The sequence below is a fragment of the Desmodus rotundus genome, chromosome 10, assembly GCF_022682495.2.
Source record: "Desmodus rotundus isolate HL8 chromosome 10, HLdesRot8A.1, whole genome shotgun sequence".
NCBI lineage: Eukaryota > Metazoa > Chordata > Mammalia > Chiroptera > Phyllostomidae > Desmodus > Desmodus rotundus.
In genome coordinates, this window is record NC_071396.1 from 82,981,088 (window position 1) to 83,005,344 (window position 24,257).

The window sequence follows — 24,257 nt, forward strand, 5'->3', positions numbered from 1 at the left end:
ACAACATCTTTCCTACCTGAACAACTGCAAAAGCTTTCTGACTGTTGTTGTTTTAGCCCTTGTCCCCCTCAGTCTGTTCTCTGAATAGTCATCTTATTAAAACAACAGTTAGATCATGTCTTTCCTCTACTCAAAACCCTCCAGAGTCTTCCAATCTCATGTGGGATAGTCCAAGTCCTCACCCTGGCCTGTTAAGTCCTTCATTCTCTGCTTCTCATCCCCTCCGATTTCTTCCCAAACATTCTCTTCCACTCATCCCTCCAGCAAGACTGACCTCATTGCCCATACACACCGTGCATCTCCTGCCAATGCACCTCCTCCAACATCAGCACAACTCTCTGCTTTACATCATTCTGGGCCACTCCAACCTCGCCTCCACCAGAAGGCCTTCCCTGAATACTCTGTGTGAGAGAACACCTCTCCCTCCCCTTACTTTGTCCTGAGTGACACCTGATACATCACACAATTATTTACTGCCCGTCTGTCTTCATGAAAACAGGAGAGGCCTTTCCTGGTTTGTTCTCTTCTGTATCTGCTTTGTTGAATCAATGAATCAATGAATGAATGGAAGGAAGGAAGGAAGGAAGGAAGGAAGGAATGAACCAACGAAGGAGGGAAGGAAGGGAGGAAGGGAGGAAGAGGGCTTTGTTGAGGTGATAAAGTGATAAACTAGCCTTTTCCTATAGAAACTTCCAAATACGAGGTTGGGCATCTTCCTCCTGGGGCTAATCTATTTCTCTAATGAAGACATCACTCATGCTTTGCCTCCGTTGAAGAAGTTGGGGAGACTCATACGTAACTGCTGGCTTGAAAAAGCTGAACTGGAAAAGGCCTGAAGGTCCCGGTCAACCTGCAGGCTTATCTGACCCCTCTGTTCCAAGGCCTCTCAGGACCCCTCTGTCAGCACGGTCAGTGTATCTCTCCAGTGAATAAATGTTTCATTCACCATGAGATACAACTGAATAATCACCTGGCAACACAAGCAAAAATGAGGAACTGGGGGTTTGTTTTGTAATCCAACTTTCGGATAATCCCCTTACTTTGGCCCAATGCTTTAGTCCATCTTCAGTGATGCCTTTCGAGACTGACAGGGTTTGTCCAGGAAACTGATTCAATTCTGGTCACAATCACCCTCACCACACACATGGGTTTGAACAGCCTCTGCTCTGTGAAGGCAGCTGCCAGTGGTCCATCTGCTTCCTGACTTCGAGGAATGTGTTGAAATCTCCTAACTACTTGCATCTTTTGTCCTTGTGGTTTAATAGCGTCTTAAAAGTTTTTCTTTCAGTCTCATTTTAGGAGTTTAGAAAAGAGAAAAGGCAAACGTGTGTGCAATCTTCCTTATTTAAAACTAGCAGTTCTGAGCTGCTCTTTAATCGCTCATCACTTCTGGGCACCCGTCCAGCAGGAAAATCGCTCTTCTATTCATACGTGGTAAAGATGTTAGTGCTCAAAACTACGCACTGTCAAATACACCGGCCTGAATTAATATTGATCGAGGCTGGGATTCTGACTTAAGAGGTTTATAAAATATAAATCTCAGTTGCTCTGTACAGATTTCTTGGTCGCATGTACAAAATAACTCAATGACGCTGGACTCTCGGGAAAATACGCCTTTAAAAACACAGAGGCAGATAGCTCAGCTCATTTCCCAACACATTATGAAGACTGGAATTTTAAAAAAATTTAGCCGTTGGTAAACTGACCTAGAAATTCACAACTATGGCTATCATGAAGGTAGCTAAATTTTTTATGTGTCATCAGGTTTAAAAAAGTCAATTTTCATAGTATAGGTTGTTACATAAAAAGTACATTTGCACCATGCACTATATGGTCATTGTATGCGCAGGGAACAAACCTTACAGGGCGATCTCCACACACAGAATATAGCAGTAAGTTGTACTAAAAACCAAGTATTTCCAGGGGAATAAACAGAGGAAGAAGCTAAGAGCAAGAAATTAAAAATGAATAAAGGAATAAAGGATTTCTTAGAATACACCACACAGAAACTGGCAGAATGCACTATTACAATCTTAGAAATAATATTTGAATATTTTCTACCTCCAAAAAACCAGCATCCATTAATATAAAATAAGTCACTTTCTGACTACTAATATATAAGGAAATACATTTTTAGTCAGGTTTAATGTGAGGAAAAAGAAAAAAAGTAAAGATCAGGATAAAATGAGTTCATTGATGTCCAAACCAAAAGTATCCAAATTATATGTATTTGAGACACACAAAAAATGTACAGTTTTAGAAATGCTACATAGAAATCAGTGATAAAATCCAGCAAGTGCCCTAATGTTTGGGAGCTGGGGTGGGAGAAAAGACCAAGAAAGAAATCAAAGATGACATTTTAAGTGTAAAACTAGGTGATCACAAAGGTGGAAAAAACAGAAGTATGGAAAATATCTCCAAAGGGTTCAAGACAGACAGAGAAATTGTGTACATGAAATACTGAGACAATAAAAATATTTGCAGAGAAAAAATTAGCTGATCATACAAAGAGTAGAAAAGAAAATTTTTACCTAGGTAAGATGTAAGATGATTTAAAATGACAGCAGCACATCCGCTGATAAGTGGACATCAAAATGTGGTCTACAACCACAAAAGCTCAATCCAAAATTCAATTTTATCCAAATATAAACCCAGGGATTTGAGTTACCTGATTAACCTTAAGCTCAATATTTTTAATGACACCATATCTAAGAGTTTTATTCCATTGTAGTAGACTTGGTTACCATTTAAAAAAATATTCTCACCTGTTCAATGACATAAAAAGCAAATTCCAACCGCTGCTTCTGGAGCATTGGAATCAGATGCAAGAAAAAAATTGGAAGATGTTCATGGCGATTACGGAAAGGAATGAGAACAGCCACCTTTAAAGGAAAATAGTAACATTTGTAAATAACATAATGACCAGCCAGACAAGTAAAGATGAATACTAATCCTTATAAATTTACAATGTTTTAAAGACATACCTTTATGAATTTTCTCACCAGAGGTCTAACAGAGAGCAAAAACAGACATGGCCCTTGCCTTTGAGCCATTTATGGTCTTGTGAACCTAAAGAGGTATAAATGGGCTCTGAGGGCCATTCTGACGATTAAGATTTTTATTCTGTGAAAACCATGACAAGTCATGGAAAGACTGAAAAAGAGTGATACAGTCAGATGTGGTGATGGCAGAGACTACTATGGAGCATTGATTGTAGAAAGCCCAAACAGATTCGGGGAGATGGTTTGAAATTAATGCAATGGTTGAGACAAGAGGTGATGACAGCTCAAACTGAGGTGAGGCTGAAGAAGAGAGGCGCAGGTTGTTTTGAAGTATTTAAAAGGTAAATAGACAGGATTTGTTTATGAATGAGATATGAGAAGTGAGGGAGAGGGATGTGTCAAGAGTAACTTCTAGGTTTTAAAGTAGATCACAAATAATGACTTTATGGTGTTTAAGTTGTATTTAAAAGAGATACTATGTTAAGTATCTATTATCTACCCATGGCTTATCTGGCCTAGAGATATTTTTAAGAAATATAACAGATGTGTCATGGAATATATATGAAGTTTTATCATTATATTAATATAGTATTTTTCACTTAGTCAAAACACACAATTAAATTTTTGCTATATTTGGTGTTTATTTCAGTGGTAGGAAAGTATTTGGGTTAAAATAAAATTGGCAATAAAATTACGTTAAAAATATTAAGCTTAACAAAAAAAGATCATGTAGGCAGCACAGAAAACAGAGAAATTTGTCCTTGATAAATCAAAGAAAAAAATTGTTCATATATAATCCTTCCCAAAAGAAAAGCAATGTATATGGGAATTAGAATGGTTTCTCAGTAGATCAATCTTTTTATCTAACAGAAAAAACACTTCTTGGAACTATCAAAATCAAGACTAGAAAACATCATCTATATAAAATGTTTTAATAAAACATGAGAATAAATGAATAATTATCAACCACTTAACTCGTATCCTCTCTTTTATAAATTTAAACTGTGTCATATAAGCCACATCACCCTATAATTCAGTTTGCCCTTGAAATAGCTAAAATATTTTCTAAATATTACCTCTTAGAAATTTCTGATCTAAGCTGGCTTGAGTATAATTGTAAATTTTCTAATAAAAAAACTAAAATTGAAATAAGTTTCTTACACATTATAAATTCCAAAATCCCTGGATTTTCAAAGAACATAACAGTCAAAATATATCTAATTAAAATTTCTGTGTCACTCTACATTCTGGATTTTTAAACACAACCTAAATTGGCTGTTACAAAAAATCATTTAAGAACATTAAATCTGGAATTTATTAAAATTTCACATCTACCAAATAAATTTGACGAACGAATGAATAAATGTAAATAATTGGGAGTGCACACATTTAGGACCTAATCCTAGCTGTAAAATCAGGACATGGCATTAGATATAGCCAATAAAAAAATAGTACCGTCTACCGGTGTATTTTATATTTCCAGTATCATAAATGAAATTTTTAAATTGTTAAAATAGTTTAATTTGAACAAACAAGAGATGACTTAGTAAAATTAAAGATGTCTGAACTAGAAACTCCACCACTAATTTTCCCTTAGTGCTGATGGGATAGCAGAAAAATAGCTCTCTGAAACTGGTATTTTCATGTTCACTTTGGTTTATATTTGCTCAGTGGTGGAAACTAAAGAGGTTCTGGGACCCCTGCCAGCCCCACTCCGGATCCCATTCCCTTTCGGTTTGCCCCATAAGAGCAACCCCCCTCCAATAGACCCTTCCATACCCACAAGTGAGAGTTACTGTGGGTGCTGGGCGCTCCCTGCTCATTGGGAACTTGCTGCTGTGCTTATCAATTATTAGTGTATTCAAGGAACTTCCAAACCAGAACAGCTCCCAGGGCAGTTCAGGGACCCCTGGATTAACTCTCAGGCTACGAAAAGTAAAAGGAGAGGAAGGCGTTAGATAGTGAGAAAAGATCCCTACCACTGACCTTATCTGAAGAGTATCAGTGTGATAACTTCTACTGAAATAAGGATCGAGCTTGCCCTTCCCGGTTTTGAACCAGCCACAAGTTGCCTGCCTCAGCCATAATGAAAATGGGTTATTAAAGTTGTTATGGTGAATTATGGATTTAGTGGGAAGAGGCTATTCAATAGCTCCAGAGTCTATATTATTTATACAATTAGGCTCAGTGTTTATATAAACAAAAAAAGGAAAGTCATAGTCCTTAACACGGTAATTTCTTCAATGAAGCATTTAAAGTATCAAGAGTTGGTTTTGTTTTTACTCTTACAAAGAAACTGAGAATGTCATAAGAGAAAAAATTAACCAGTGCCTTGGTAAATTCAAATAAGAACGTTGTTTTAATAGCAAGTAAATGCCCACATTTTAATGAGACAGTTATCAAAAATTGCAAATGGTATGCCTAAAGCAAGGTTTTTATTAAAATAAAGCTAAATAGTATCTTAAAATTCCACTCGGCATGTCCCTTCTGTGGCTGTGGATGACATTCTCAATAGCTTACAATTTATTGTCTGGAAAGAGAAGATCTCAGTGTTCTGGGATAATTTATTTCAAGGTTTAACACCCTTTGTTTCAGGACATTGTTTCTTACACGTGGCCTAATTTGGTGTTTGAACTACTCTCCCGCTGATGCATCTCCAGTGGCGGTAGAGAACATCTGGTCATTACCTTCTGAAAAACAACCCTTCATCTTCATGAATCTCTCCTCACCTCCTCTGGTCAAGCAAAATTATCCCATCAGTCTGCTCCCACTTTCAAACCACTGACCTTATTGAGTTTATGCATCTATTTTTCGTCCTTGCTTATTTTCTCCTGTCCTCACCATGAAGAGATTAGCAAGGAATATGGTGTTTACTACCTAAATTTCAATCGCCGAGTTTTTGTCCTACTTTTAAACTTCAAGCACACCTCCAGCTAGAGTGTCCCTAGTGACCTGGCTTCAGACCAGCCGACTGTAAGGGCGCACTGGCTATCTACCCCTAAGACGAAATGAAGCAGAAGCTACCAAGCTCTCATTCTCCTGTGGCATTTTCAGGCCCACCCTGCTCTTCCTCCTTATCTCCAGTGCCTACGGGAGCTTCTCAAATAGGAAGCACTTGATTAAACGAAAGAGTTCTTGTCTCTTCCCACCAATAGACTCAGAATGAGGTCTACAATCTTCATTTTTGCCAAACATCCCAGGTAGTTCTGTGACAGTGGCTAAGACCAATCTTTGAGGAACCTTAACTAGAAATGGAACTCTAGGCCTCTGAGTAGATAACAGCATCAAACAGCTGCCTGGTTCTTTAAGCCTTTGAGTTTCAGACCAAAGTTGTTCAGGCCCTACCTGAACCCTGAATGGAAAAGCAACATCACAGGAATAGGCTTCTACCTTCTATTTCCTTTAGAAATAAGCATTAAACCTCTTCTGAATCTTCTTCTACTCAAACCTGAAGTGTTCAGAAATACCTAGGAACTGCTAAAATCACTGCTTTTAGAAGATCTCAGTTCCCATTAACTAGCCATCAATGTATTACTTAAAAAAACTTTTTTAAACCTCAAATATTAAAATCAAGTTGGTAGCAGATGTTTAATATAAATGTAGTTATTTCTTCTTTCCCTCCTCTGAACTCTGTTCCAAGATTAGAATGGAACACAATTAGAATGCAAACAGGCAGGGGGGGAGGAGAGTTATTTAATTAATTAAACAGGGCAAGAAGAGGCCACCTCTGAATGATCTCCGGATTTCCTCTCACACCTTTAAGTGCATAGCTCAGAACTAAGCACTGTATTCTCAGTGGAATCTTTGCAAAGCTGAAGCATTGCCATATAGGTCTTCAGTAAAATAAGCTAATATTTAGACCCCTGAATTAGCTTGCTCCTAGGAGCTTCACTTTCAATACTGTTGTCCACTGATTCACACGGAGTTAATAGTCTATTAATATCTCTAAGTCAGAACCACTTATATGTGATATACCTGTCTGTTGGAAAATGAGAAGAAAACAAAGCATAAAATTTAAAATCCAATGTCTGGTATGGAGCACTGGAGAGAGGACAAGAATACTTAATTTTTATAATCCCAAATTCTTCTACTATGAGGCACCACAGTGCCCGTCTGAGAGTTACATACATAGTACCCCACATGCATGTATGTCTGAGGACCAACCTCCTTGCTACCCCCCAGCCTCTGTGACTGAGTATGCTTTTCTTCCATTAGCATCCAACACACTACTCATCACCCAAGAAAAATAATTTATTTGGCCAGAACATTTTTAAAAAGTGTAATTATATAAATTGGGCTACATTATATACACAAATATGAGAAAATTCAATCATGAAATATGAAAAGATTTATTTATTAGCCGAATTTGATCTGGAAAATAACATAAGACAATTGTAAAACAATGTTTCGCCAAAATTTGTATGGGAATTCATTTAAGCAGCTTTACAACTTAACAGGGCCTTTATTTGTCCCATAAACTCAATTCAGCAAAACTGGGTTTAGTGCTTACCTTCTGTGGGGTGGGCAAAAGTAAGTTTACAGTTGTACTACAAGTAAGACAATGATTAATAAATAATAATACAAGAATAAACTCTGTTTCACATATGCACAACTGTAAACCTCCATTGGCCCAACCCCGTATGTGGCAACATGCTCTGTGTTAGGAATGCAGATATAAATAATACACGTCCCCAAACACAAAGAGCTCAAGGTCAATTAAGTAGAGGACTTTTATCATAAGCTTAAGAGCATAGAATTCTCCCTCCCAACAGTGACATTTTTTGTACTAGGAAAAAAAAAAACCCACAAATATTTCAAAAGAACACTAAGATTTTAAAAGAGAAATTAAAAACCATTCCCAGATTAAGGTTACATCACAGTTCTATAGGACATAACCTTTGATTTAATCATGTATAGTTTTCACTTGAATTATGTCAATTGTTGCCTACTAAACCATAAAAACACCACATGAGTAAGCACTTAACCAATTTCATTGTGTTGAGAGCAAGGTGAGTCTAAACCATGGTTTTCAATTATTTTTAAGCAGAAGAAGCAGGCCTTCTCCCATATAGTTTTTCAAATAAAACGTTAAGTAGAATTCTGACACAAAAAAAGATAGAGTCCATGGTCTGCCTTCCAAAACAGAGGCAAAGAGCCCAAAGTTATCCTTTTTGCTCACAGTGACCTCTGAGTGGCCCCTTTAGAATTCTGGGACTCAAGGACCAGAGCTTGAAAACCACAATGCCAGACCCAGCTGGAAATGAGGACATTAATACCCTCTCCACGAGCTCTCCCCGGCTCCCGGACTTGGCGGTTCTATGCCTGCAAGCGTCAGTAATCATTAGGGACAGTTGCAGGTGGCAGAGAAATCATAGCCGCTCTGTCAAACAGAACAGAACTGGAAAAAAAAACCCTGTTACCAGGACCTCTAAGACTGGTAATAACACATGAGCACATATTTTGTATTTGCATGGGGGCAGTTTCAGTCTTCATAAGAAACACTATTAAATCACATTTGAACTGTAAATACCTGTACATTAAATATAAAAATGTTGATGCCTTAAATTTATCAAGACTTAAAGGTATTTCACTGCATGTTCTCAGTGAAGCACACTTTCCCCAAATGCACAGTAACGTCACATTATTTATGAGAAAATTGACCTCACCTTCCATCTCGGTTTACAGTCTTTAGGTCTCCAGTGACCTCCTGGCTCAATATCTAAATCCTTGGAGAAGAGCTGATGAATTTCATCAAAACTGACTTCACTTACATTGACATTGAGAAATCCTCCTAGAAAGTCAAAAGCATGAAGAACTGTTTTAATATTTTTTTGCCTTAAAGATGAAGTAAGACAAGCCAACGGTCAGTAGGGTAACTGGCATAACTTAGTTGCCAAAACAATATGGTTTATTCCTGTTATCACCACGTACTTGTTAATACCACCACCTTTCAATTTTAGGTTGGATGATAAATTATACAGTCACACTATTATTATCTTTACTAAATCAACCAGAAAAATCAAATTGTTTAAACATTTGGGTTTTGAATAATGAATATTTTAATGTTCTTTGGGAAATGTTTGCATGTCATTACAACTTAGAACATCATTGCGACTTTAAAAATTATTTTAAAATTATTCTTAAATTCAACATAGTCAACATAGAGGACATGATAGCATAGTACAAAAGAGTTCATTAAGCAATTAGGTTGACCGGAAGCTGAATCCTAGCTTCTGTCTATGAGGGAAATTATTTAACTTTTCTGTGCCTCGGTTTCCCCATCAGTAAAAGGCAATGGTAATGCCAGCCCCCAAAGCGGTTGTATCCATTAGGTGAAATAGTGTGTGTGAATGATCAAGTACAGTGCCCAGCACAAAGGTACACACATTCAATAAGTGTCAGCTATTATTACTGTCATCTGCTTTTCTTAAGAGAGTAAATCTGCAAACACAATTCTGCAGATTTGTTTTGAGCACCCACCCCCATATCCCCTTGATACGCAAAACCACGGACTTCTAAAATATTCCTGGTCTAACTAGGCACGCACTCTACAAATTAACAAGTAAGGCACAGTATTACTAAAGGTGTTTTAACTAATAGATTTTCTCGTGTATACCATTGAAATAGGAATGAATCTTGGCTAGAAAATCATTTCCATTAACTTAATTAAAACAAATCAAAGAACAGAACTAAGTTCTTTCTAGCCGGTTCATCTCATAAAATAGAAACCAACAAATGCTGAGGTGTCCCATTTCAGGTCTACTGAGCCTCGGTGGTCACGATTTCACAACAGAAAACATTCAGTTCCTCTCAAGGGAGCCCCTTTCCTGGCTTCTGCTATTCTAGATTCTATAAGGCTTCCACAGCTGCCTCTCTTCCCACCCGCCTGGCTCTCCATCAGTAGCTTCCACTGAGCACTGAGGCATGCTAGAAAGAAGTATTTTAAAATGCAAACGCCTGGGTTTCACAGAGTAAGCTAGGAAAAAATTTGCAATCTTCTACCTGCCTGTTCTGCTGACAGTGTTTGTGGTGTTTTATAACCAAATACCTGCCTGTTAATGTGACAAGATATGCAAAGTAGCTAGTCTTAGAAAGATCAGATTTACCTATGAACCTGCAGAGAAACAGTGTAAGTGAAATGTAAGAGTGATCAGTCGATGTACGTACAGACTATCATGAGTCAGCTGACAAACACAAAATCTAGCACTGTAATCAAATGAAATACACACAAATAAATCTGATGCACTTAATGGTATGCATGATTGCTAAAATGATAGTAATTAGGCTAAATAATAAGCAGTTCATATGAGTAACTGAAGCTGGTATTCTTTATGCACTGTTAAACCAATTTTTTTGCCTTTTTTCCAGTTTTATTGCTTCAACAGCTGTAATCATCATTATTGTTAGGAGTTTCTCCAGTATCATGTACAGTTTAATTTTCATCTTGAACACACATGTGCTGGCAAATTTAGAGGCAGGCCTGATATCTTCCTCCTCAATGGACAGGGCCTCCCGTGTCCATCACTTACTCCCGACTGTCCCTCCACCCACATTCCTCAGAGTCCCTTAGCAGCTTTCCTATGTGCTCACTGCTCTTTGCTCTGAAAACCTAATAACCTGCTGGCTGAAGGCCCAAGATGATCCAGTGGCAACATTACTGGTTTTTTTTCTGGAGGGTGGACAGGCCTTCAGGACAGGCACTGCCAGTGCTGGGAACAGTAAAAGTACAATCAGAAAGAGAGAAGAAAGAATAAACACTAATTAGCGGGAATGGAATGGGGTAGTGTTAAGACGAGGATTCCGTTCATAGAAAGGGAAGGGAAAGAGCATATTATTATAGCATGTGGCCAGGAAGAGGCACGGAGCAGATAAACTAGTGCTGACATGGTTTCCAAACTTGCCCCAGTAGGAAGAATCTCTCAAGGTGTGCCTGCGATCTGGGGAAGGAGGACCTGGGGTCCACCCCCACTCTACCACTAAGGGCCACTTTCACTTCCTTCCCATGTGGGGCTTCCCCTTCAGGTTTCACTCCAGAAAGTGTTCCAGTGCTCAAAGCCCAGAGAGCATACAGCCTTCTCTACTGTCAAGAAGTAAGCAACCAGCCAGGCCAGCCCCCTTTATTGCAACTTACTAAGATTTTAAGCACAGCTGAAGAGCAAGGTCCCAGAGCCCCACAGCCTTCACTCTGCCTCTGCCAAGTTTGAGGTTTTCCAGTGAGAACATGTGCACTCCTTCCTCAAGCAGAGACTAAAAGGTCGAAAAATAAATATATTGGCTGAAATCCATTTACTCAGCAGTGTAAATGTAAGTAATGTAATTTATCAAATCCTGACTTACTACTTAGAAGGTGGGACTGGGGATAGAAAGGGCAGGAGAACTGGGAGCCTGAAGAAGGAAAGGGCTGCCAGTTCGCTAGAGGGTAAAGTGGAAGAAAGAAGGTCACCTGTAAGCTACCTGTCCGTCTTGGCAACAAACCCGGGGGCCAAACAACTGTTATGTGCAAGAATAACTAACAGTAGTTGCACCATTGGATGGCGAGACATTTGCGGTAATTTCCTAATGCTGAACTTTTGAAAAGGATATAAATTATACATTTTCATTAAAGACTATTAAAGTCGCTGCAAGTACCAGTTAATATGGCTATCTGTGCACGGAAGTTTATAGACGAGATCACGCATACAGGAACGCAGGTCCACTGCTGAATTTGCAAGACGCGCAACAGTGCCTCCCACTCTGCGAAGCGGGGCCTAAGTGGGCCTGCGGTCTGCTGGGTCTGTGTGCACCCAAAGCACGGGCTCGTGGCAGTGAGGATGTGTCACATGATGTGATTTAGGGTAGTATTTTTCTACCAAATATAATTCTTAAAATAAATATTCAATACATATGGAAAACCTTACATTTTTCTTACATGTTAAGTATAATTTAAGGCACCTTTCTCTAAGCAGAAAGCTGTTTTCTCCATAAATTAACAGTTTTAAATGACCACTTCACTCAGTTTGGGGCCTGTATCTATTTTTTGGTATCTAAAGTCTAATTCTTGACACTTGGGCTTTTGTCACTGGTTCGTCCTCAGGGTTTCTCAAATGTACACAGTCCAAAGATCAGAGACAATGTCAGAGGAAGACCTGAATTACCTCTAGAAGTGTCCCTTCAGGTGAATTCCTCTCCAAAGTCAGATAACACTTTTTTATGATAAGATGCTACCTTCTCTCTCCCTCTGGTTGGGCTGCTGCCTGAAGCTGCCTGGTTACACTGGGTCATTGAGCCCCTGGTCCCCCACTGCCTCCTTTGAAGCCAACACTATTACTTCCCATTTCCAAAGCTTTACTTAGGCATCTCTCGTGAAATTTTATAACCTCTGCTTACACAAATGATTTCTTATTCAACTATTCTTGAAGTAACCAAATCCAAGTATTCTAAACTTAGATAGGATCATTTTAAGTCACACATTCCCAATGCCAAGTGCAATGGCTGGACAATGAATGAATGAATGAATGAATGAATGAATGAGAATGGCAAAGCTGGCCATGTGAAGTCCTATCTCTCACTTCTCTCTCTGCTTCCTTCCTACCTGGCATTTCTACTCCTTGGCTCCACCAGGTGCTAACATAGCCTTTAAGACATTTGTGCAAACGGGTCCATGGGTAGATGACCTAAAATAACATCCCCCTGTACAGCCCAAGTTCTTGTCTCCTCATCTTGGCCACAATACACAGCTCTTAACACCCATTTTCTTCCTGCTTACCATTCTCTCTTGCTGTACTCTGACTAACTGTAACTTCTATGTAGCAGTCTTTGCTTTCTGTTCTGTTTTGAGTTGTAATCCGCCCAATAAATCTTTGGTCCACCCCTAGAGGCTTCATTCCCTTCATCTCATGTTTCCAAATTGTCTTTCTAGTCTCTGCCTTGTTAAGCTCACAACCTCCTTTAAAGTCAAAATCCACAACCACTGTTACTCCACTTCCTCAACTCTGAGACACGTTCATTCCTGTTCCAGCATTCTGAAACAGGGACATACCTACTATGATGTGTGCATTTAATGTACTGCTTCTTTCCTGTTTCTCATTGAAGATGTGCCTTGGCAAGAAAATATGCCATATATATACTTCTCCTGCCTTTTCAAATGTGTTTTCTGGAGCCATTCAGTTGCCAAGAAGTTTCTATATACTCCATCTCAATGTTTTTTCTAGAATACTACCCTCTACTCCTCATCTTAAGCGACCCAGGATTCTTCCTCTCAAATTGTGCTAAGTGCTCACTTTCCTATGGTTACAATCTTGAAGCCAGACATAAAAGTATTCTGCAGACTCCAACCTCCACCTTACCAAAAAAAAAAAAAAAAAGATTTACTTCCTTTTTCTGCAATTTTACCTCCTTTGAAGTTTATGACTTTCAGCCATACCGCCTTCAATACCTGTCACATCCACTGACAGTGTGCCCCCGCCCTGTTTGTCCTCCTGTGTACCCAGTTCTGCAGCCACACCCTGAGAGCATCACTGTCCCCTGAAACTGAGTGGCAGTGTCAGAGGTGAAAGCCTGTGAGTTCTGGCTTAAAGTTCTCTCCGCTATATCCCCATTTTCCTGTCCAGCCAATTTCCTAATGAAGCAGGTCACTCCTTTTGGTGGCGTGGCTAAGAATCACCAGGCGTGCCTGTTTACAACAAAGGTTCCTGGTTCCATCCTCAAAGCTCTCATGTCAGTGGATGACCATGGGTCACATTTGTGGGCCCCCAGCTTTATCTGAACACATGTCAGCTGCCTGAACTGCCCACCACTGAGTCCTGCCTCCCCGAGGAAGAAGCTAGATCCTACCCTCCCAACCTCTGTGGCAGACAGGAGCAGCCACGTGCCCAGGCACACCCACAGGAAACCCTGAAGTCGAAGGGAACAACATGAGGACACAGGTACCTCACAAAACTATCTTCCACTGAAAGTGGCAGCAGAAGCCTTTGGCTTTGGGGGCACCAGCAGTGGTACCTCTGCTCTCTAGACCCGAGCATGCTGGTCAGAGCAGTGATTTCTGCCAAGTAGTGGCAGGAGATTCTTGGCAGAGTGGTCTGGGCCTTGTTTTGGCTGGTCAGCCTCTAAACCTACTTCTGTGGCCACCCGGGTTTTATGAGGGCTGCCTAATATCATTTCACCCATTCCCTTTCCTCTAAAACTGAAGCAGTTTATAACCAAGAGACCTAACTTGCGTTGGGGGCTGGGGTTTGGCCAAGAGGCCTGTGTTTTTAACCAGCATCCAAGCTGACTCCAGGGCAGATCATCCCTGGACCATACTTAGGGAAACACGGCTCCATGAGCTTCACCTTAACTGTAGCACCTGGCAGTGGACTGAACGTGTTCCCACCCCAAGATCGGTATGCTGAACCACTAACCCCCAACGTGATGGTACTAGGAGGTGGGGCCTTAGGGAGGCATTTGGTCATGAGGGTTAAACCCTCATACATGGGGTTAGTGCCCTTTAAAAGAGACCCCAGAGAGACCCCTTGCCTCTCCCACCGTGTGAGGGCACAGGGAGAAGACAGCCGCCTATGGAAGGGGCCTTCACCACATGCAAACCTGCTGGCACCTAAGCCACCCAGCCCATGGCAGTTTTGTTCTTAGCAACCTAAATGGACTGACACACCTACACACCCACACGCATCACAATTCTTCTCCCTTCCCGACCTGCCGCAGCTGATCAATAATTTTCCATGTTTGAGTTCTCTACCCAAAAAATACCACTGAAGAACATCACAGAAGCCCATGGATTAGTTCCATTGTTTATGCTGCCCTGAACATTGTAAGCTTTCAACAGAAACAGGTGTCACAATATTTGTGCATTTTGACCCCAGGGGGGTGGCATAGAAACAGCTGTTCTTCCCTTAACCCCATCTCTTCCACCTTACCCCATTCTCCTTCCCTTTCCCACCAAACTTTTTTTTTAACCAATTAGATTTTACATACTTCTGAGTCGCTTCTCAGGATAGTGTATTTTGCTCCTTACCCCACCACTGTACTGAAATTGTTCTTGTGGTGGTCCCCATTAATTTTCTACGTGCCAAATTCAATGGCCTTTCAGTTCCTCATCCTACCTGCTTTCTTTGAGATATATGACAAGATGGAATACTCTCTCCTTGGAACTCCTTCCTCCTTGGTTTCTGGGACAATGTTCTCTGATTCCTCTACCTCCCTGACTGTTTTCCCTTCTTCTACGGACTACCCCTCACCCCTGTAAGTGCTGAGGCCCCCAGGAACCTCAGCCTTCTTCCAGGCTTACTGCCTCTCATTTCCTGCCCAGACCTCTCTGATGAAATTCAGACCCCAAGTTAACTCTCTTGAGCTTTAAACAAAACAGGCGTGACACTGAACTCGTTAACTTCCCCATTTTCCAAATATGAGGCTTGTCCTGCATTACCTGTTTCAGTCAATGGCCATCAAGCCAGAAACATGAAAATTAACCCTGACCCCTCAGTCGGTCACTACATCTGGCCACTAGTGCCCGGATAGCTTCTGTCTAGTGCCTCCTCCGCTCTCCAAAGACTCTGCCTCGGCACGGGCCCTTGTCATTCCTCTTGGTCCCCTACAGTAAGCTCCTCATTGGTCTTCCAGACGCTAGTATTTCCCCATTGTCATCCATTTTTCAACGTCTCATATGAAGTACCATGTTTCTGAGGTACCGTCCTAATCACATCATTCATCTGCCTAAAGCAAATGACCGTTCCATTCTCTAGAACAGTGGTGTTTGTTTCTGTTTTGTCCTTTTTTGCCCCTGGACCTTTTAAAACTCTGCACCCTTCCCTTAAAGAGATGAAGACAAGGCCATAACTCAACCTGCTGTATAGGCATATGGGGGCTCTGCTCCTTCTGAAGCCCACTCGTGAGCCTAGGGACTCCTGGAACCCAAAAAGTCCTCAGACTAAGGGCTTAGTTCTTTTCACATGGCCCTTCCCCTCCCTGCCCAGCCTTATTTCTCGCGCATCCCATTACACACCCACCACCGTCACAGGGGACCCCTCTCCATTCCTGGAATACAGAGCCTCCCGTGCTCTGACGCTGTCCCCGTTACCCACTCCCAAGGGCCCTCTCTCGGAAACCTCCCCGTTCCTTGCAGAATGAAATGCTATCTATCTCCCTTTCATCACATAATCACCCTCTGGCAGCAGTCAGCACACGGCCTTTCTCTGAGTACCTTACCTGCCCTAGCTGGGATACGCGAGATCACATTTAGCTTTGTCTCTCCTCTTCCTGCCCCTACAAACCACACACAGCCCACTGCATGTACAGCCGCTGTTCAACAATTGATGGCTTGCTCTAAGTTGGCTCCCATCTCTGTTTTCTACAATAAACACATGCATGGTGGTTTGTTACTCTAATCATTCTTTGTGCTTTCCTAAAGTTTACATGCTTGCCTTTTCCATACTTGCTGATTTTCATTTGAAAAATTTAAATTCATCTCAAAAAGTCCTTGTAGCTTTTGTGATGTTCAAAAGGCTAGCAACCCTAGAAACCATCAGGGTTAATCCATAAAAGGGGCTACTCCTCTAACAGTAAGGACAGAATATAAAAGCCACTGCAAATGTATTCCATTTGAATAGGAATTGAAAGACAGGAAAACAACAGGTAAGTCTACCTTCATTTTCATGCAAAGTATACAACTGACATTTTCCATCTCTTCTCTACCCAGAAAAAAACAAAACATCCATGATAAGCATTCATTGCTTTTTAGCTCTAAATAAGTGAAATTTCTATTTCACTTCGTTATCACAGTCTCACACAAATTTAATAAAACTGAAAGCCTATTTGCCCTCTGGAGAATCTGTAAGTACTAAGAGTAACAGAGAAGTATTTACTCATATTGCATAAATAATCACGTTAAAACAGATTGTTTGGTGTAACTGACTGAATATAAATTATTGCTGAAATCCATGAAATCAATTTTATCCAAATTCCAATTGGCAATTTCAAATTTTGCCTCTACGGCCACCAGCGCCCATAGTCTCGCTGCTACACTAGAGAACCATCGAAAAGACGCTACCGCTAGACAGTCACACACGCCAGTCCTGGGCCTTACCTTCACTGTTGGTGATCACAAGAAAATTAAATGCCATTCACACTTGAATGGTTTTCATCTAAGTAGATTTTATTCTTACACGGAACTTCCTTTAACTATTGCTTGGGGAGGTATCGCATTCCATTATTTTGTGGGATATTATAATAAGATTTTACACTTAGGAATTTTATTATGCTGGATCTATCATCGAAGGGAAATAACTTCATTAATTAAAAAAATTAAGGATCCATAACTAACTGTAAACCTCTCTAACTGCACATTTCTCCTGGGTTTCTCATCCCCTTGGTCACTATAAAGCCTGACTACATCCTTCAAAGAAGTGAGGAGGAGGAAAGGGAATATCGAATTAACTTCTGTTAAGTTTCAAGCACTGTGCTTCTATTTATCCTTGCACCGCTCTGAAGTTGCTAGTATAATCCCAGATTTTACACACAGGTAAACTGAAGCTCTCCTTCACAAAGACTCACACGACTGGTGAACGGGCCCTCCTGGACAGCTCATGCAAGGCTCTCTTGACAGAAGCCTTATCATGTTGGCTGTGCCCATGGCCCCTTTCTAAGGAGTTATCTGTACTTGGCCATGTTTCTATCAAATAACCCGTCACTCTGGCCACAGCTAACTGGACAAGTGATTGGTGCTGGACTCAAAGGTGGCTGCCCAGGAGGAGGCCTATGAAAAGGTGGCTGGCCAAACGAGTGTGACCCTGTCTTGCAGAAGAACACAAGATCCTGAGAGAAACAGAGAAAACGAGCAGTAGCGCCAAGACGCTCAGTGAAAAGGCAGTGAGTGGGCAGCAGCCACAGTTCAGTTTCTCAAGAGCAGTAACAGGTATTTATGAGTTATGGGGGAGAGGAGGGCTAGTAGGAAGGTTTGGCAGGCAGATGCTCTAAACAGACTTTAATTAATACTCACAAAGAGCTAATTAAGAAAATGGCAACTAAACCAAAAACAGAAAGATTTCTTAAAAACTCGAAATCCTTAAATATGCAAATTATGAAAAATATTTGAAAAAATATGAAATATTTTTCATAATTTGCATATTCAAAGTAATCAATATTTCAACAGGATATTACTCAGTAGTTTCAGTTCTGCACAAAAACATTCATCTTTAGAAAACCAAGACTACAATAACAAAGTAAGGAAACAGCAAGATTAAAATCAACTGAGGATTTTTTTTTAATTGAAATGCCCAGGCCCCACATCAGGTTGGTAACGTCAGAAACTTAGAGGTTGGGCCCAAAAAAGCTCCCCAGGCCCTAGCGCCTCCAGAAATGGGATCCACTCTGGATCAGTGTGTGTCAATGTGTGGCCCCAGGATGAGTAGCATCAAGGTCACCCGGGAACCAGTTAGAAATGAAAACTCCCCATCTACTGAATCTGGAACTGAGGGTGGGGCTTAGCAGCCTGTGTTTTATTAGAGCACCTGGGTGATTCTGACACATGCTAGAGTTTGAGAACCATGGCCTTAGGTGATGGTAAGAGGCAAATCTTTCTTTTTATTATCTAATTTCTATGAACTACAAATTGAAAGGAATCCTACAAATATGACAGGCAATGGCTGATCTCCTCAGTAAAGAAAACTCAGGTAAAGACATAAAAAACACACTAGACAATGAGGACGTTAGAACACAATGATAAACAAATAATTCAAAAGGATGTTTATTTAGATTTTTAGTTACATAAAACTCAACATATAAACTTACATGTATAAACTATATTTAAAAAGAAAAAAATGCCAAAATAATAGCCTTGTGGCTTTTGAGTGATTATAATGTTTTTTAAATCGTGATAATGTATTATCTTCATAATTTTGAAAAAATATATAAAGTATAATAGCTCGATCCCTACCTCATACTATACACAAAAGTTAAAAACAAAATAGTAAAATTATTAGAAGGAAATAAAGGAGAGTATTTGTGTGGTGTTGGGGTACAGAAAGCTCTCTTAAGACAAAAAAAAAAAAAAGCAAGAATCTTAAATGAAGTGATTGATACACTTGAAAACATCCTAATTTTAAAGTGCAGTAAAATGTAAGACTCCATAAACCAAATGAAAAAAGCCAGAGACTGTGGAAAGATATTACAACGGATAGAGCAGGCAACAGGTCCCTCCCAGAATACATATTCGAAAACTCTCACTGATCAACACAAAAGTCTAATTAACTACTAAGGAACTGATAAAGCACATGACTGAGAGAAAATTCAAAATGACTCAAAAACACAAGAAAGATTACTTAAGCCCACTAGTAATGAGGAAAGTAAAAGATGAAGCAATGAAATACAATTTTCAATTATCAGATTAGCAAAAATTAAAAAGTCCGTCAGTGTCAAAGTGGCACTTCCAGGCCTGGGTGTTGGGGACCCTGTGCGGACACTGGCACAGCCGCTCGGGCACACAACCAGTCCAGCACCCCCAGCAATTCCACTTCTGGCTATGAACCCCCATCGAGCACGTTACACTTGTGCACAGAGAAACGCGCTCTCTGCTGTTCCTTCCAGCACTGCTTTGTGATACCAGAAAGGTGGGAACAACCTAAATTTCCATCAGTGGGGAAAAAGGTAAGTGAAATGTAGTACATTTACTCAAAGACATCCTATACAACAGTTAAGAGAAATAAATAGATCTATATAATCCACATGGATAGTTCCCAAAAATTATTAATTAAAAAAAAGCAATTTACAGGATGAAATTTAAGACCATTTATATAAATTCTTAAAGTCTCTGAGACATTTTAATTTTCTATCCAGCCATCTAGCTACATAAAAAGTAATTTTAAAGTGAGCTGTAAGAACACACATCAGACTCACAACGGAAGCTATTGGTACTTCCGGGTAAGGGATAAGCTTTCCCCCCTGCTTTTAATCCCCCATCCTCTCCAAAAAAAATCTTTTGGAAAAAAAAAATCAAATAACATGTTACATAATATGAGCATATGAGGTGATGATCTGAGCCTAGTGTGCTAAAATCGTGTGATTTTTATTATTTTATTATAATACAAGCAAACGGTTAAGTCAAAATCAGATGACACTTACGCATGTAAGGCAGTTTTTCTGGGCAGGGGAGGTATGGTGAATATGTGAAGTTTTCCGGAAGGTATGTTGTTGTTTGAACAAGATAATCACTTGAATTATTGCCTTCAGGATAATCTTGGAGAGAGAGAAAAAAGTTACAACCAAAAAATTGCCATTTGCTTTGCTCCTAGTATGAAATAAGTCGCCATCACTGCGAGATCCACAATATGCAATCTGCAGAAGTACTTAAAAGGAATTACCTGTGAAGAACTAACGAAAAGCAAAAGGCTGTTGCCATGGCTACTGGACCATTTATCATTCACTGCTGCCAAAATGGACTTCAGCAAGATTTCCCAAGGGAACCCTGGGACAAGTCCAGAGAGCATCCTGGCCCGATCCGTGCATAAATACAGAGCAGGCCCATCTGCGACCACATGGAGAGCACCTGCTCCCATCCCTCCCCTGGCTGACCCAGATCGAAAGGGAGTTTGACAGTACACCGGGGGCTCAGGGAATGCTCTCCACTACAGTAGCCAAGGGGGTTCAGGACAAGCACACAGACAGAGCGCTGCTCCTAGCATCCACAGAGCACAGGGGTGGGAGTAATGCTTTCTCACCACCCCACACTTAGGAAACTGAAATTTACCCACTCAATGTACTTCTGTACCACAGCTCATTTTAAATCTTTAAGTTAGTCACTTCCAACCTGTGGGCTGCACTCCCTGGGGAGCCCTGGAGCTACTATTCCATTAGGTCCCTTTTCTTTTGATTCAGCAAGCTACAAAGCGTAGAGGGCACTGGTTTAGAGCCCCAAAGTCAAACGCTAGAGTTCAAATCCTTGCTCCCAACACACCCTAGCTTTGTGGTCCACGGCAAGATAACGTGGTTTCTCATCTGTGTCCAGTCCATGCTGTCATTCTCAAATCTCCAGAAGATAAAAGTATCAAGTGCTTAGAGCAATCCCTGTGCCATACACGAGTTCATATTCAGTAACTGTAGCTATGAGCAATTGGTTTAGAGAGGAGCACCTGACCCTGTCTGGGGCAGTAGGAGCCTTAGGAGTTTTGTACATGGAACCAGAGATCACATTTCAGTCCCTTTCTGGAACAAAGTTCCAACCTGTCAGTTTCCCACTATGCAAGAGGAAGCTGCTTTAAGAGAATGAGGCTAACATGCAGTGAGTGAGTAAAAGATGAGAGATGCAAACAGCTGATTAAACTAAGTTCTGTCTCCTGGACCTACAGAAAATGAAACTATAGCAGACATTTCTGGAAAATGTGAAGGCTTTCTATCAGTCTTCAGTAACCTGCTCTGATGAGAGTGAGATTCCTATCTGAACTGGCCTGTGTGAAAAGAGACAGGAAAGAGAACAGGTGTCTGACTTAAAAGAGAAGCCTGTCTGTCCCTGACCAGCAAGCAAAAAAGGCTGAGGGTCAAAATCATATACCCTACTGAATGGTAAAAGTCAACCCCTCTCACTGTAGAAAAATGGTAGAATCCTGAAAATTGAATATAAAATATGCGAGAAGAGTTGAAGAAAACTAAACGCCTCTCTGTATGCCTCTGCCTAACATAAATATTCATTTATCATCAAAATGGAATTTAGAGGGATGTGGCCTGATCTTAGGATGCATACGCACACACAGATATCAAGTTTAAAGTTATATCCCCCCCAGCTTTTCTCCTTTTCTGGGGGCTTATGCTATACTAGCTAAGCATCTGCTACACACTATGCATTTGCAGGAGCTGAAAACAGAAGACATGTAAGATTTTCCCTGAAAGTCCACTGCCTGTATGTGTTCCAAAGACTCATGTTCTTATCCTGAGGCAGATAAATATTAGCATTCGCATACAATCCTTCCTGTCATCAGTTAACTGTCAATAAAAGTATTTTCTTACTCTGTGGAATGTATTAATTCTCATCATTAACGCTTGGGCCCCCTTCTCTTAGCCACACATTGTGCTGCTGCAAATCCGCATCCAAGTCACAGAACATGTAAGCTCTCTACACATCGCTCTGCAGAACGAACTATTAATGGCAGCTCCCCTTGGGGTGCATGGTGGCAACAGGAGGGCCGGAGGATTATCTTACTTTTGATTTCAGTGCGAGAATGACTGAATCTTTCACAAAAGAACCCATGCACCACTTTTATCAGTTTTTAAAGAACTACATTTAAAAAAAATAAAAAACTTTAAAGACATGCAATATCAGTATTTGCACGTCCCTTAAACACAGTTTTGGAGCTAAAAGTGTTATTCTTGGCCACATGATTATAAATGATCATAAGGATCTCAACTCATTGCTAGACTTACAGAAGCATCTCTGTGCTCCTTGGGTACCGGGCCCAGCGGCATTTACGACATCCAATGTGTGATGCAGGTAAGTCTACCCACTCCCCTGCCACTAGTCTGAATATCTCCCTTTTTAATTCAAAATGCCTCTGATTTAAAGTATCTAATAAAATACCTACCGCATAGTAGAAACGTAATGCAAATGAACACTTCACAACTGATAACAGAGCCAACAATGATTTAAGGTGTGGGGGATTATACTGTAACGAATCCACAAAACCTTATTCCTACAACATGGTTAGGAGCAGTTTTTAAAGGGTATGCATGATAGATGCATTTGAGACCCATCCACTACAACTGCTCTAAAGTGCAGACATTATTTCATCTAATGAATGGATGAGCAAACACATACAGTGACTTCTGGGCCTCTTCCTCCCTTCCCGAGCCACACCCAGAGGAAAGGGAGACACAGAAAAAAAAAGTGCCACATGGGTCCACACCCCAGCTCTCACTGGACCTTCTTAGCACATAAGGGAAAAGGAGAACAGGATCAAAGGGGACCACTGGAGGGCTTTGTTTTTCCTGCAACAGGGCAGACTAAAGCGGTAACAGAAACTCAGTGAGAGTTCCCATCTGCTCACCACTACCTTGTCATGTCAGTGTCTGCAGGCCTCAGAACACACGTCCATTAAGTAAGGAGTTGTCTGAGTTATTTCTAACAAGCCTACCAGCTCTGACATTGCATGACCCTTATCATCTGCTTTGGTAATTATTCACTGAGTAATCTTGTTTCCTTAATTTGACTGACTGCACAGCTACAAGGCATGGCACCATTAGATTATGAGAGTATGTGATTTCTTTACAAAAATATTTTATATATAATTTATTTACATTTCACGCTTCAGAAAATCAGGTACAGGGTTAAAAACCCTTTTTTGAAATCAAATGTACTTACAAGTCACAACCTATTTGCCATTAAATGTTAAATTTTATTTTTTATATTCTCATTAACATATAACATTGTATTACTTGAATGTGTACAACATAATGATTTGATAGATATATATGTTGCAAAGTGATTACCACAAGTTCAGTTACTATCCATCACCTCACATAGTTACAAATTTTTGTCTGGTGATAAGAACTTTGAAGATCTAATCTCACTATTAAATTTTAAATGAGCCAGTACATGTTAGTCAGCTCTTCCCTAGAATTCCATCACCTCTCTGTACATCTTATTGTCAATTATCTCCTTTTTGGCATATTTGTGCAAGTTCATACAGAAATAAACAATTGCATAATAAATATGTCCCCATCCTTCCCCAGAAACCTCATATAAAGGGAGGATGTTTTTGTGAATGCTGCAACCCAATATCTAGGTAAGTATACCAACTATACTAATTGTTCAATATAAATGAAAATGGCAGAGGTTCATAGTTGCCTACTCAAACTCCCTTTCCCCTTTCTCCCTAGGTAACAGAACCCCAATTTCATTCAGAGCACCAGTGAGCCAGCTCAGAGACTGTAATTCCAGTGCCTGTACAACTGAGTTCTGGCCCGTGACATGAAAGCAGAAATACTCTGTGGGACTTCCTGGAAGGTTCCAGAAGACTTCCTTCATCCTTTTCTCCTTCTTACTGACCCAAGTACCAACCCGAAGACTGGAGACCTGGCAGCCACCTTGGACTGTGAAGCTACACAGAGCCCCAGATAAGCCAATTCCAAACTTCTTTTACGTAAGAACATAATCCTCATGTGTTTAAAGCATCGCAGTCGGGTCTCTCTTACAACCAAACCCAGTTCCTAACTGATACAGTGACTAAGTGTCTCCTGAGAACAGCTTACCTCCAAAAAAGGAACATATGAAAAGTTTCTGAAGGTTCATAAAAGTAAGCA

The 24,257-nt window shown here is 40.4% G+C and overlaps 1 protein-coding gene across 1 annotated transcript in view; it reads right to left on the reverse strand.

Moving 5' to 3' along the window:
- The window catches only part of B4GALT6 (beta-1,4-galactosyltransferase 6), a 65,024-nt gene that overhangs the window by 13,653 nt on the left and 27,114 nt on the right, over window positions 1-24,257 (reverse strand). The window contains exons 3-5 of the mRNA XM_024580585.4: window positions 20,091-20,204; window positions 8,669-8,793; window positions 2,766-2,882 (exon numbers count right to left, since the gene is read on the reverse strand). Of these exons, the coding sequence (XP_024436353.2) occupies window positions 2,766-2,882; window positions 8,669-8,793; window positions 20,091-20,204 (356 nt within the window). The remainder of the gene's footprint in view (window positions 1-2,765; window positions 2,883-8,668; window positions 8,794-20,090; window positions 20,205-24,257) is intronic.